Source organism: Mobula birostris, chromosome 17 (genome assembly GCF_030028105.1).
Source record: "Mobula birostris isolate sMobBir1 chromosome 17, sMobBir1.hap1, whole genome shotgun sequence".
NCBI lineage: Eukaryota > Metazoa > Chordata > Chondrichthyes > Myliobatiformes > Myliobatidae > Mobula > Mobula birostris.
The window spans coordinates 38785088-38797838 of NC_092386.1; the positions used below are offsets into that span (position 1 = coordinate 38785088).

Genomic DNA, 12751 nt, shown 5'->3' on the forward strand with positions numbered 1-12751 from the left:
TAATTGTCAAATTAGGTTACATTTCACTTTCTTATTTTTCTCTTCTGATAAACACTTAACACAAGTGATTCCTGGATAACTATCCGAATTAGTGCAATATGTAAGTTTTAGTTGTATGATACTTAACTCAAGTTTGAAGAACATATTTAGTGTTTCACCATCACAAGCATCAGTGGTTTTTTTTTACAAGTGGCTGTACTCTTTTATTTGGTAGCCAGATTGTTTAAAAAACATGGCTTTGCTGGACACAAATCTGATCTTACAATACGACTACCAATCTTGTCATATCTTCTCCATCACAAAGACCAGCTACTTTCACTCTACAACAAAATCTGATCTAGCTTAAGTTTTATATACCACTTGGCACACCGAGGCTCAATTATTCAGTCGGACTTGTCAGATTCAACAGACCAAATTCAAATGTATGCCTTATCCCACTCATCCAATGTCGTCCCAAACTTTTACCTACATTGGCTCCGAGTGCCCAGTAAGTTATATTCTTACGTTTGTTCTTTTGTCATTCTATCTTCTATATCGCTCCACAACCTTTCCTAATGCAAAGAAGTATTAACTCTTAGCTCTTCAGAAGTCTGAACAACTGGAGTGTTGTTGCTACGCACAAATGCTGCTGCTCTATCAGAGGAAACAAGGTTAGTTGCCTGAGTGTCACCCTTACACTCTCTCCACAAATATTTCTGCTACACTTTCCTCAATGAAAACCTTTATTTGAAATATATTTTAAGATCCTCATCACTTATACAATGTTTCCACATAGGCTTTCTTTGCGAGCACTTCCCTCAAGGTCTAATTCAAATGAAAGATTGATGAATTAATTATAGTGTGTTAGATTTAATCCTTATTGAAACAAACTTAATCTAGAATAATTAAAATGCCATGAATTTAAAAACAGGTAAAAACCCACAATTACTTACCTCATTGTCTGATTCCACAAGTACTTGATCATATTCACTAAGGGCAACCAAAAACATAATAGACGTCACATTTTCAAAGCAATGAATCCATTTTCTTCGTTCTGATCGTTGACCCCCAACATCGACCATTCTGAAAGACCAATACAACATTAAATTTTATATGAATCAGATTAGGAAGTCAAAAAAACTCGGACCGATCAGTCAATAAATCTGGCATGCAACACAATGGAGGTCTGGACAACTTTATTTCACATGCAGAGGCTAAATATTCATATTATTGATAAAATATCTCAGAGAAGAAAATAATCAAATTTAGTTACTGATTTGGAAGAAACCAAAGAAGATGCATATTTGCGAGTCACTTCTTGCTCTTCAAATGATGACATATTGAAATACAAAATTTATGTTTCACTGTTTAACCTTTTAAGTGATTTTCCATTTAATCATTTTTCAGACCATGTGGACAATATTTCAAAGATTACAAACAGCTTTTTTAAAAAAAGTATAAACATTTATAAGTATTAAAATATTAATTTATGAAACATGCAATTGTCATTTTAAGATCAATTCTAACAATATTACAAAATGAAACTCTATGTATATCATGCTCAGAGTTCTGGTAAATTGAAGCTTGTTGTCCAAATTGCAAAAACTGTTAGTGCCGTTCAGTAATTTTCTTCTACCTGAAAATGACGGTTTGTAAGTCGAAAGGGTATTCAATGATCCCTGTTGTTGGGACTCGCACTCTAAGCACATCTTGTTGAGTGGGTAGGTAGGTAGGTGCTGCTATACGGTCCAAGTCTTTAAGATAGCTACAGATGGAGAAACAACAGGAATGCAAAGACTGTGACATTCGAGAGGGAAGACAGGGTGAGGAAAATAGAATGGGGTGGTGATCACCATTCTCCCTGCCTAAAAGACTCTGCTGAGTTCCCCAAGATGATGCCACTTATTCAAGGTGGTGGCATGGGACAGTTTATTTGTACTTAAGCCGTTTCCTTACCAGATTGTGCCATTTTCCCAAGAACGCAGAGTGCATTTTCCCAGTATTTTACATCTGAAAACTTTGTAGTTCTTTTTAAGAAAATTAATTGAATTGATAACACCAAAGAGTGAAATTACACAAAACATAAATTGCAAAGCAATCAGTTTTTCAGATTTTGCCTCTGATAGACTACAATAATTACTTAGTGATGTGAGTAATTAAGTGGTAGTTTATGTCAGAAAATACTGGGAAGACACAACTTCTGCCACCTAGGAAATTTACAACAGGCCCCAATCAGTACCTGAAGATTATATTCTCCAGATCAAATGGATACTCAATGATGCCAGTTGTGGGCACTCGAACCCGCAGCACATCCTGTTGAGTTGGCAGATAATCAGGTGCTGCAATACGATCAGTATCACTAAGGTAGCTGTGAAATAAGAAAGAAAATTAACTATGATGCATTGACCCCTGTCACGGAGTGCCTTGAATTATTTATGGAAATTAAAATATGAAAAGCTGCAGTAAAAAATGGACAAATTAACTAAAATGAATGAGACATACTCTTGGCTTTGGTTGCTGAGAGACAGGGATGGGAGAGAGGGGAAGACAGAGAGGAGGAGAGGGGAAGGGGTGGAGGGGAGGAGGGAGGGAAGGTGGAGGGGAGGAGGGAGGGAAGGTGGAGGGGAGAGAGAGACAGACAGAGAGGGGGGGAGAGAGAGACGAGAAAGAGAGAGACAGGGTGGGAGAGAGACAGAGAGATGGGAGAAGGAGAAAAGAGGGAAGACGGGAAGACAGAGGTGGAGAGGGAGACAGAGGGACACACACACACACACAGGGAGACAATGCATTATTTTGTTGCATTTTAAGTACAACATTCCACTGAGAAATTGATCTGGAGATTGGCCAACTCATTATGACTGTTACTCACTAGTAAAACACTCAGTGTTAAAACAAAAGATTCAACGAGTTGAAAACAAAAATTGAAGCAGGCAGATCAGTGCAAAACTTGTCAGAAGTACCATCTTTCAGGTAAAATATTAACTGAAGCCTGATATGCTTTCTCAGGTATTCCTAAAGATCCTACAGTACTTTTTTCAAGGGAGTACAGGGGAATTATTGACAACACCTCACTCATTTATTATCCTCCAAGTCTCTAGATCAAACAATTTGCTGTATAAAACATTGTTTATGGCAACTATCTCTGTACAAAATGCACTGCTGCCTTTGCTACATAAAAACATCAATCACGTTTGTTACATTCTCAATGAGTAGTGTTTTTTTCTATCACATCAGTTAAAGAGAAATAATTACTTCTGTGCATGCTAACAAATTTGGGTTTCATTGAAATGTGATACTCTGACTACTATAAACATACATTTTAGATTTGAATCATAATGTACAGATCGATAACTCTATAGTTATCACACTGAAGGTAATTCAAATTCCAGTCTACACTGGTACTCCCTGGACACCCACATGCTATAATAACCTACAGCCCTAGATGAAGTAGGTCAGTCCTTTATTAGGTATCTGATTTACTCTGTCAGTTTGATATTTGCTGGGCATGTATTACTAATACATTCCTCTGGCAAAACCCATTAGTCACAATTTCTGTTTTAATAGTGAGTCATGACACAGAACCTTGGAGATATATTTGAATTAAGCAGCATGATTACCAAACTTGTAAGATAATTCTGCTCAAAAAAGGCCATTGAGGAATAGAGAATTGAATATTCCAGGAACTAGGAGCACGGCAGATTAAGATCTTTAAGATCTAAGATTTCACCGAGAAAAGATAAGTTTTGTTTAATATAACTATTTGGCTTGCCTTCTATGAAACCACCGTTCAAGTTATTTATCAAGTTTATATGCATCATATGAATAAAAAGATTTAAAGTAAATGCAACTTAAAATAGTTGATAAAAAATTCATCTTCTGAACAAAAGCAGACTCCATTCTCTTAACTCTTGGTCAGAGACGTTATGTTAGGGATATGAAATACACCAAACACTCTGCATTCTTACCAGGTTATACCAACTAAAAGCCAAATGCATTCACACCAGAATGAAAATCATGTAGGAACCTTCCTAGATTGTTTACTTCAAACAATTATTTCCAATGCTCTGATTTGCCTGTTGTTTCACTTACATTTCTCTGACATTCAATGTACCTATTGAAACCTACTCAAACTCTTACTCAGATCAGAATAACTGCTTATATCCCACAGGAAAATTAAACCAACATGTAGATCTGTACTTGGGTTACAATATGCTCAACACAAATGTATTCTGCTTATTTACTGATTATTTAACGCAATGTTGGCTGAATTCTCTTAAGGATAAAAAAAAATTTGGTTATTTTCATTGTATTCCAATTGCATTTAGAAATCAATCATTTTGGGCAGGATGGTTTTACGAGAGTAATTATTTATAACAGCAGAGACGGGAATAACATCATGTTAATTTTCTTGGAATAACGACTATTTTACAAAATACAAGAAATCCAAACAATGCTCAGAGAAAAAAATCATAAAGGAAGATAATAGAGGTGGAGTAGAATGTGCTAATTAGTGAGTGTAGAAAATACATTATGGCACAAATAATGACCGTCCAACATTTTTCATAACATATTTTGTTATGCATTTAACCAGGTCAGCTGTGTTATTTTTCAAAGCCATAATAATTAGAGTGTAAAATGAAATGTCCATATCTCAAAGGGCGTTTTAGTTTTAAGAAGTGTGAACAAGCAAACCTTAAGAGGAAAGTGATTTGTTATGAAGGGTAACCAGTTACAGTTTCAATTAATGTTTAGATCTTAAAACAAATTTGTGGATGCGTTAAGGAGAGTACAGATTTGCTTCCAAGCTTCATTGTTGTTAGAGGGCAGAGTTTAATCAACTGGGAACACAAATGGCCTTAACCTGCAAAAAGCAGAGGATACAGCCCGGTCAATCACAGGTAAAGCCCTCCCCACCACTGAGTATATTTACAAGGAGCGCTGTCACAGGAAAGCAGCATCCATTAGATACCCCCCAGCATTTCCTCTCACTGCTGCCGTCAGGGTGGAGGTAAATCAGCCTCAAATCCCACACCATCAGGTTCAGGAACAGTTATTACCCCTCAACCATCAAGCTTCAGAACCAGAGGAAATAACATCACTCCCTCCAACACTGAATTGATTCCATAATCTATAGGCTCATTTTTAAGGACTCTACAATTTGTGGTTCTTGATATTGCTTACTTATTATTATTATTATTATTATATTTATACAGTTTGTGGCCTTTTGCAAAAAGGTTGTTTGTCTTTGTTGTATGCAATTTTTCATTGATCCTATTGAGTTTCTTCGTATCTACTGCAAATGCCTGCAGAAAACGAATCACAATGTAGTATATGGTGACATCTATTTACTTTGATAATAAATTTACTGTGAACTTTAGACTATATTAAAATACATTTGTCATCTTGGTGTCATTTTTTTTGTCACAATTACCTTGTAGCTATCCAAAACAAAAATTACTCACTATGTTTAGAACATAAAAGTTTCTTCTTCCTTTCCCTGCTTAACGGATGGCAAAACTGTGTAATAAACTTTCCACATCTCATCTCACAAATACTGCCAAACAGATGATAAAAGTGTTTCCCAATAATAACCAAGATTAGGAATTCTGTAGCGACAAACTACTTATTTACTCCTACTGCAGTATACTAAGCCTCCTCATATCTTCATACATAAAAAAACTCGGTCACCTTCACAAAATAAGCAATACCCAAGACTGTACTGTATTTCTTCTGTACACGTTATTCTGCATTCTACTCATTTACAGTGTACTGCCTGAATGCACTCTGTAACTTTTCTGTTTGAACTGTATTCAAGAGGAGTTTTTCACTGTGCCTTCGTACATGTTTTCATTCCAGAATATCTTATAGCTTTACCTTTAGGGATGAATGTGATGTTCCAAGCATATCAGTAAATGTTGAGTGTTCTTTGTTTCGGTTACTTATGTAATTGAAATGCTGCCCCTCTGTTGCCTGTTGTTGATTTCCAGATTTTCCAGAAATTGTCGCTGTCAGTGTTGTCCAAGTGTGATTTCCCCATTATTTCATGTGAGTTTGTGATCATCGTCCCTCTGAGAACTTTTGGATTCAGTGAGCTTGTGAGCCAAACTTCTCTGAATTATCTGGGCCTATATCGCACAAGTTATCGCATAGAATGGCATTGTAAGGCTTCTAAACCTCAGTAGATACAAAGCTAACTTGTCCAAGCTTTCCTCATCAGTATTAGTCTGTGTTAGATAGGTGGGTTATAAGAAAAAAAATAGCTGGAGTCAGTGAAAATAGTGAAAACAAAACTACCAGTACTTAGAAAAGGTTTTCTACAAGTAAACACAATAGTAGCTCTGTACTTCTTCTTGTCCAGTGTGAACTCCTGGCAGTCCCTTTCCCTCTCTCACACTGAGGGCAAAGTCCTCCTTTTTATTTTAGGCACCAGGACATGCCATCTTTAATGACCAACAAGTTAACTTAAGACTACAGAATAGAATATAGAAATATAGAAAACATACAGCACAATACAGGCCCTTTGGCTCACAAAGCTGTGCCGAACATGTCCCTACCTTAGAACTACCTAGGCTTTACCCATAGCCCTCTATTTTCCTAAGCTCCATGTAGACATCTAGGAGTCTCTTTAAAGACTCTATCGTTTCTGCCTCCACCACCACCACCGCCGGCAGCCCATTCCACGCACTCACCATTCTGTGCATAAAAAACTTACCCCTGACATTTCCTCTGTACCTACTTCCAAGCACCTTAAAACTATGCCCTCTCATGTTAGCCATTTCAGCCCTGGGGAAAAGCCTCTGACTACCCACACGATCAATGCCTCTCATTATCTTGTACACCTCTATTAGGTCACCTCTCATCCTCTGTCGCTCCAAGGAGAAAAGGTTGAGTTCACTCAACCTATTCTCATAAGGCATGCTTCCCTCTGCACCTTTTCTATGCTTTCCACGTCCTTCCTGTAGTGAGGCAACCAGAATTGAGCACAGTACTCCAAGTGGGGTCTGACCAGCGTCCTATATAGCTGCAACATTACCTCTCCGCTCTTAAGACTCAATCTCAATAATATGATGCACTCCACAACATAGCTACCATCATATTACAAAATAAACAGAATGATCTACCTTAAATACAGTGTACAAACATTAACATATTTACATATCCCCATTACTAAACAAATGGAACATTCTGCTGTGAATGCGGGAAAGGCATCATAAAGACAACCCAAGCACATCAGCTTGGTTTAGGATTAAACTAAATTTGGTGTCTGACTGAATGTACGTAGCAGTGCAGAGGGAAAACAGTGGGTATAGGGGAGCGTGGGGGGACACTGAAGTGCATACACTCACTGCAACAACAGTAGAATGACAAAGCGATATCCCTGTGTGAGTGAACACACATGTGTGAGGACCACGTTTACTGAGTGCTCTCCATTACAGTCCGGTAAACCTTCAAGTCAAGCGATTTCAAAGATTAATGTTTTTCCAAAGAAGGCCAGCACTGTACATAATATCCCAGATGTGGTCTTACACATAATGTTCCCTATTTTGAACATGGAGCATGACAGCAGAGGACAGGTACTTTGACCACAATGTTGTCCAGACCCTTTAACCTATTCTGAAATTAATCTAACCCTTTCCTCCTACATAGCCTCTATTTTTCTATCATCCATCTTCCTATCTAAGAGTTCCTTAAACGTCCCTAATGTATCTGCCTCTACCACTACCCCTTGCAAGGTGTTCCATGCGCTTAGCACTCCGTATAAGAGAACTTCTGACATCCAACCACCCCACCCCCCACACAATATTTTCCTCCAATCCCTTTAAAATTATGTTCCCTTATATGAGTCATTTCCACTCTGGGAAAAAGTCTCTGGCTAGCTTGTCAATATGTGCCTCTTAGCATCTTGAACACCTTTATCAAGTCACTTCTCATCCTCCTTCAGTCCAAAGAGATAAGCCCTAGGTTGTTCAAACTCCTCCTTGCAATAAACAGTCACATTCTGCTGACTTCCTAATTACTAACTGTGTCTGCTCAGTAGTCTAAGCAGCATGCCCTGAGACACCCAGATCACTCTGCAAATCAGAGAGCGCACTATGTCACCCATTTAGATATCTCTTTTACTATTCTCACCATAAACTGCAATTTCATGTTTTGCCACATTACACTCCATTTGTCTAATGTTTATCCATCCATTGAACTCCACGGCCTCCTTACGTCCTCTTCACAATTTATTATCTTCATCTGTAATTTGTGCTTCATTCAAGCACAGTAACTGTAAATAGCCAATGCCCCAGCGCCACTGGTTACATAGATTAGTAAAGTTGGATGGCACGGAAACAGACACTTCAGCCCAATTTATCCGTGCCAACTCTGATACCTATCTGCACTAATCCCAACTGCCCACAAAGCTTCCTCCCAAGTACCTGACCAAATGCCTTTTAAATATCCTACCTGTATCTACATCCACAACATCCTCTGGCAACTCATTCCATATAACCACCCCCTCTGTGTTTAAGAAGTTGCCCCTCAGATCTCCTTTCAAACTCTCTCTCTCAGCTCGAAACTATACCCTCTAGTTCTGGACTCTCCCACTCTATCCCTCATAATATTGTAAACCTCTACAAGGTCATTAGCAACAAGAAGTAGTATTAAAGTTAACTTACTCTTTATTTCCCATTAAGCAGCTCAAGAACTTTGGAAAATTAAAGCTAATACATTTCTTTCTCACTAGCAACCACCATTAGGACCCGAGGACAAATCCATTAGAACCATAGCTTTGTCCATGAAAGGCAGCACAGTGGTGCAACTAGTAGATCTGATTCTGAGAAACCGAGTTCAATCGCAAGTGTAGTTTGTATGCTCCCTGTGACTGTGGGTTTCCTCCAAGTGCTCTAGTTTCCTCTCACGTCCCACTGACACGCAGATTGATAAGTTAATCAGCCACCATAAATTGGCCCTAGTAGGTGAGTGGTAGAATATGGAGGGTGAGGGGGAGAGGGGGAGTTGATCTGAATATGGGGAGAATGAAATATGGAATTAAGAAAGGATTAGTCAAAATGTGTGCTTGTTGGTTGGTATGGCCTAGGTGAACCGAAGGAACTGTTTCCATGCTATATTGCTCTAATTTGCTCAGTACCACTTCACTGATGTTTGTAATTCCTCTGCATTTCTTCCTGCCTCGAACTCCAAACTTACCCTATATAGTTGGTGCCTCTATGTGGCACAGGCACAATGCTCCACACTGACTAATTAGTCAATTCGAGGCACGGAAACAAGCCTCGGCTTCACTTGACACACCACAGAGACATGTGGTGTGTGGTGTGCCATCAGAGAACTATCTCCAGAGTGATCCAGAATTCACAACTGAGCAATCCAAGCAAAATCTTTTTCAAAAATCACCAGAAAAGGCCTGAGGGTTCCCAGGTAAGAAGTTCCTTAGAAGCTTCTACCCTTAATTCCAGAGCAATAATCAATGACCAATAAGTAAATTTTCAATTAATATTGTTAACTTAACCTTCATATTCTTCCTTAACATTCGCCCCTCTCATTATTTCAACAATTCTTTTCAAAATGTTTTATAGATCTATAAATTTTCACAAGATGAAACCTGTAAGTCCTATTGTTCAGAACATAACCACATAAGAAACAGGAATGGGAGTAAGCCATCTGGCCCAGCGAGCCTGCTCCACTATTCAATAAGAAGGCCCTGTACTGTGCTGTAGGTTTTCTATGTTTCTAAGATCATGGTTGATCTGGCCTACCTGCCTTTCCCCCAACCCCAAACACGAGGAATTCTGCAGATGCTGGAAATTCAAGCAACACACATCAAAGTTGCTGGTGAATGCAGCAGGCCAGGTAGCACCTCTAGGAAGAGGTACAGTTGACGTTTCGGGCCGAGACCCTTCATCAGGACTTCCCCCAAACCCTTCATTTTCTGACTAAGCAAAAATTTATCTAACTCTGTCTTAATATATTTAATGAGGTAGCCTTTACTGCTTCCCAGGTCAGAGAATTCCAGAGTTGTGTTACCCTCTGGGAAAAGCAGTTTCTTTTCATCTCCATTTAAATCTATTCTCCTGAATGTTGGGGCTATGTCCCCTGGTTCTAGTCTCACTCATTGGAGAAAACCACTTTCCTGCCTCTATCTTACATGTCCCTTTCATTGTTTTATTTGTTTCTATAAAATCTCCTCTCAGTCTTCTGAATTCCACTGAATAAAAGCTCAAGCGACTCAATCTCTCCTCAAAGATTAACACCCTTATCTCTGAAAGCAACCTAGTGAATTTCCTCTACACTGCTTTCAAAGCCAATACATCTCTTCATTGTCAAACTTCTTCCAAAGATACAATATCTCTTCCAAATCGCTAAAGTATATCGTGAACAGTTGCGGGCCAGCACCAACCTCTGCAGCACTCCACTAACTGTAAACCAGAGGAACTCACGCAACACACATCAAAGTTGCTGGTGAACGCAGCAGGCCAGGCAGCATCTCTAGGAAGAGGTGCAGTCGACGTTTCAGGCCGAGACCCTTCATCAGGACAGAGAAACTCACATTTATTCCAACTCTCTGCATTCTATTGGTTAACCAACCCTCTATCCACACTAATACATTACCTCCAAACTCCATGCATCCTTATGGATGTCTTTTATATGGCACCTTATTGAACACCTTCTGGAAATCCAAGTATACAACAGCCACCTGTTCCCTTCTATCCACTGCACTCATCATACCTTCAAAGAACTCCATAAAGTTTGTCAAACTTTAAGAATTACTGCTGTATTTGCCTAACGGAACTGGCATGTTAGATGTATCCTCCACATGATGACTGACACAAAATAGCCATTCAAGGCCTTGGGCATTTCCACATTATCCAATATTAATTTTCCCCCTTGTCATCTACCCCAGGACCTACATTCACTCTAGCCACCCTTCTTTGCCTTTATATTATTGTAAAGGCTTTTACTGTCTGTTTTTATATATATCTATGCAAGTTTACTTTCAATCTACCCTTTCCATGTTCCTTGCTTAGTGAACTTTGTTACTTTTTAAAGTTTTCCCAATCTTTCAGTTTCCCACTTCTCTTGGCAACTTTCCATATATACAAGAATGATTCAACGCCAACATTATTCTTTGACTACATTTATTCAATAAGTTGGTCATCATTGTTGCTTCAGAAAATTTAGTTTTGAATAAGAATTGGTAATCTAATCATAAACACAAGGAAGTCTGTAGATTCTGGAAATCTGAAGCAACACACACACACAAACTGCTGGAGGAACTCAGCAGGCCAGGCAGCATCTATGGAAAGGAATAAACAGCCGATGTTTCAGACAGAGATACTTCTTCGGACCTGAAAAGGAAGGATAATAGCTGGAAGGTGATAGGTGAACCCAGGTGAGTAGGAAAGATAAAGGGCTGGAGAGGAAAAAATCTAATAGAAGGAGACTGAATCATAGGAGAAAGGAAAGGAGGAGGGGATCCAGTGGGAGATGTAACGCAGGTGAGGAGAGGTAAAATGCAAGTGAGGAAGAGAAGAAGAGGGAAGGGATAGGGAAAATGGTTTTTTTTACTGGGATGAGAAAATGATATGCCATCATTGGAGACTATCCAAATCAAAATCAAGGTATTTCTCTTCCACTCTGCCTTGCACCAATATGTCAGACCGGGAATGGAAATCAGAATTAAAATGTTTGGCCACCAGGAAGCTCTGTTTTTGGCGGATGGAGTGGAGGTACTCAATGAAACGGTCCCCCAACTTATGATAGGTCTCATGTAGAGGCGGCTGCATCGGGAGCACCAGACACAACAGACGGCCCCAGCAGTTGCCTCACCTGGAAGGACTGTTTGGGGCCCTCAATGGAGGTGAGAGAGAAAGTGAATGGGCAGGAGCGGCACTTTGTAATGTAATTTAGTTACTCACTTTTAATTAGATTTTAGATCATTTGTAATCTAATTATTCCACTTTTTTTTCTGTTAAACTTGACACTATCACAAATGTTTACAAGGCTCAGAGTGTAATAGAGCTACTGAAGAATCTGTACATACAACACCCAGGAAGCCAAGTATTTGATCGTGGCAAACCTAATCAATTAATGATGAATTGCCTATGAAAGTCAGAAAGCTTTCAGTATTAAATGCATTTATATGACTGTTTCCCCATATTCTCTCAATTGTAAATGTCTTTAACAGAAGACAGATTCCTGCTAGGTTAGCTAGGCTGCTACTTATGTGTAACTCATATCATGAAAATGTACCATAGTATCATCTCCAACTACAATTTAAACGTATAACAGTAATTGACAATGCATCACTCTATCACCATCTCAATCCATTTGAAATTAAATGGGTGCCATGGCAGCATAGCAGTTAGCGCCACACAATTATAACTCGTGGCATCAGAGTACGAAGTTCAATTCTGGTGCCATCCAGAAGGAGTCTCTTTACATCCCCCCTGTGAAATGCGTGGATTTTCCTCCCACAGTCCAAAGGCTTGCTGGGTAGGGTAATTAGTCATTGTAAATTGTCCCGTGATTAGGTTACAGTTAATCGGGGTTGTCGGGAGTTGTGGGAGCGCATAACTCTGTGCTGTGCCGTTAAATAAATGATATCAGCTGGATCATTACTAAATGGAAATCCCTTCAGAAGCATTCGCTAAGAAGCTTTCATTGTAAGTAGGAAAATGATCGGATTTATTACAGAAAGAAGGGTGGTCATGCACTTCTCCTTTAATCAGTGGTATAGAAGATGGAAATGACAAGCAAATCAGACTAC

At 39.0% G+C, this 12751-nt stretch overlaps 1 protein-coding gene across 2 annotated transcripts in view; it reads right to left on the bottom strand.

Moving 5' to 3' along the window:
• The window catches only part of LOC140211625 (guanine nucleotide-binding protein G(q) subunit alpha), a 243042-nt gene that overhangs the window by 31809 nt on the left and 198482 nt on the right, over positions 1–12751 (bottom strand). The window contains exons 4-6 of one of the 2 annotated variants that reach the window (XM_072281561.1): positions 2219–2347; positions 1616–1744; positions 933–1062 (exon numbers count right to left, since the gene is read on the bottom strand). In XM_072281561.1, coding sequence (XP_072137662.1) covers positions 933–1062; positions 1616–1744; positions 2219–2347 — 388 coding nt within the window. The remainder of the gene's footprint in view (positions 1–932; positions 1063–1615; positions 1745–2218; positions 2348–12751) is intronic. The other variant, XM_072281562.1, reaches the window with a different exon arrangement.